A 1,046-nucleotide genomic window follows, 5' to 3' on the forward strand; every position below is an offset into this window, starting at 1 on the left:
AGCAGCATCCACGTCTCTTCTTGGATCCTGGGTAACCATTTGTTCTGAAGACTCTCTTGGTCCATTCTCAGACTCTAGATTAGTCATTACAGAACTGACTGAAATATCTGCCTCTAGCTCTTTAGCATCAGAACCTAAGGCAGAAGTTTCCACTTTATAGGAGAGAGAATCTGATTCATCCATAGATGCTTCACTTATATCAAGAATGATTGTGGCAACTTTATTGGTTTCTAGAGCCTGATCTTCAAGTATTTGGATTTCATTTTTCTTGCCTTGTTCACTAAATTGTTCTATAACAGATTGATTGTCTGCATCGTCATGCTCTGTCTTTGCAGTGATTACTTGGCTAGCGATGGATGCCTTATTTCCATCCAAGTCCTCAGGACTTTCTATCTCTTGTTTGGTTGACATATAAGGTTCTAGTTCCACTACAGCAGTACCAGGTTCTTCTTTGTCCTCCTTTACTGAGAGAGCTGCTTCTCCACTTTGACTTGATGTTTCAATTTCTTCACATTTCCCGTGGTTGTTTGAGTCAAATGAGTCTTGAATAGGTTCCATTTTCCCTGAAGTTGTAATTCCTGGTTGCTCTCCAAAATCTATCAACTCAACTTTATTTTCTGCTAACTGACTGTCTGTTGCTTGAAGGTCCAGTATTTCCACCTTGTCAGGAGATACTGGGGCAACTATGGAACTTGTTGGTGTTGTTGCAGTAAATCTGCTATTATTCTCCTGATCGGTAGTTGATTCACTTGATTGTTGAGTTAAAGAGTCCCCGGCTGTGTCCGTCTCCTTTCCTGTTTCCTTCATCTCCAGACCACTGGTCCGGTCAACCATGGCCTCTGGGTGAAAAGGTTTGGATCCATCAATGGAGTCAGACGAGGTAGAAAGCTGCTCCTTGGTAGCAGCATCCACTGAAATATCTGCCTCAGGCTTTTTAGCATCTGAGCCTAAGGCAGAAGTTTCCACATTATAGGAGACAGAATCTGATTCATCCATAGATGCTTCACTTATATCAAGAATGATTGTGGCAACTTTATTGGTTTCTA

General features: G+C 41.6%; 1 protein-coding gene across 5 annotated transcripts in view; it reads right to left on the reverse strand.

Annotated features, from left to right (window-relative positions):
* LOC107084873 (nesprin-2-like) overlaps positions 1–1,046 on the reverse strand; it is a 35,997-nt gene that overhangs the window by 33,908 nt on the left and 1,043 nt on the right. For 4 of the 5 annotated variants that reach the window (XM_015374923.1, XM_015374924.1, XM_015374922.1 and 1 more), the window contains exon 1: positions 21–1,040. In XM_015374923.1, coding sequence (XP_015230409.1) covers positions 21–996 — 976 coding nt within the window. In that variant the 5' untranslated portion in view covers positions 997–1,040. Of the gene's footprint in view, positions 1–20; positions 1,041–1,046 lie in introns of those variants that run through there. The other variant, XM_015374925.1, reaches the window with a different exon arrangement.

Source organism: Cyprinodon variegatus, unplaced genomic scaffold, assembly GCF_000732505.1.
Source record: "Cyprinodon variegatus isolate N-32 unplaced genomic scaffold, C_variegatus-1.0 Scaffold110, whole genome shotgun sequence".
Taxonomy (NCBI): Eukaryota; Metazoa; Chordata; class Actinopteri; order Cyprinodontiformes; family Cyprinodontidae; genus Cyprinodon; species Cyprinodon variegatus.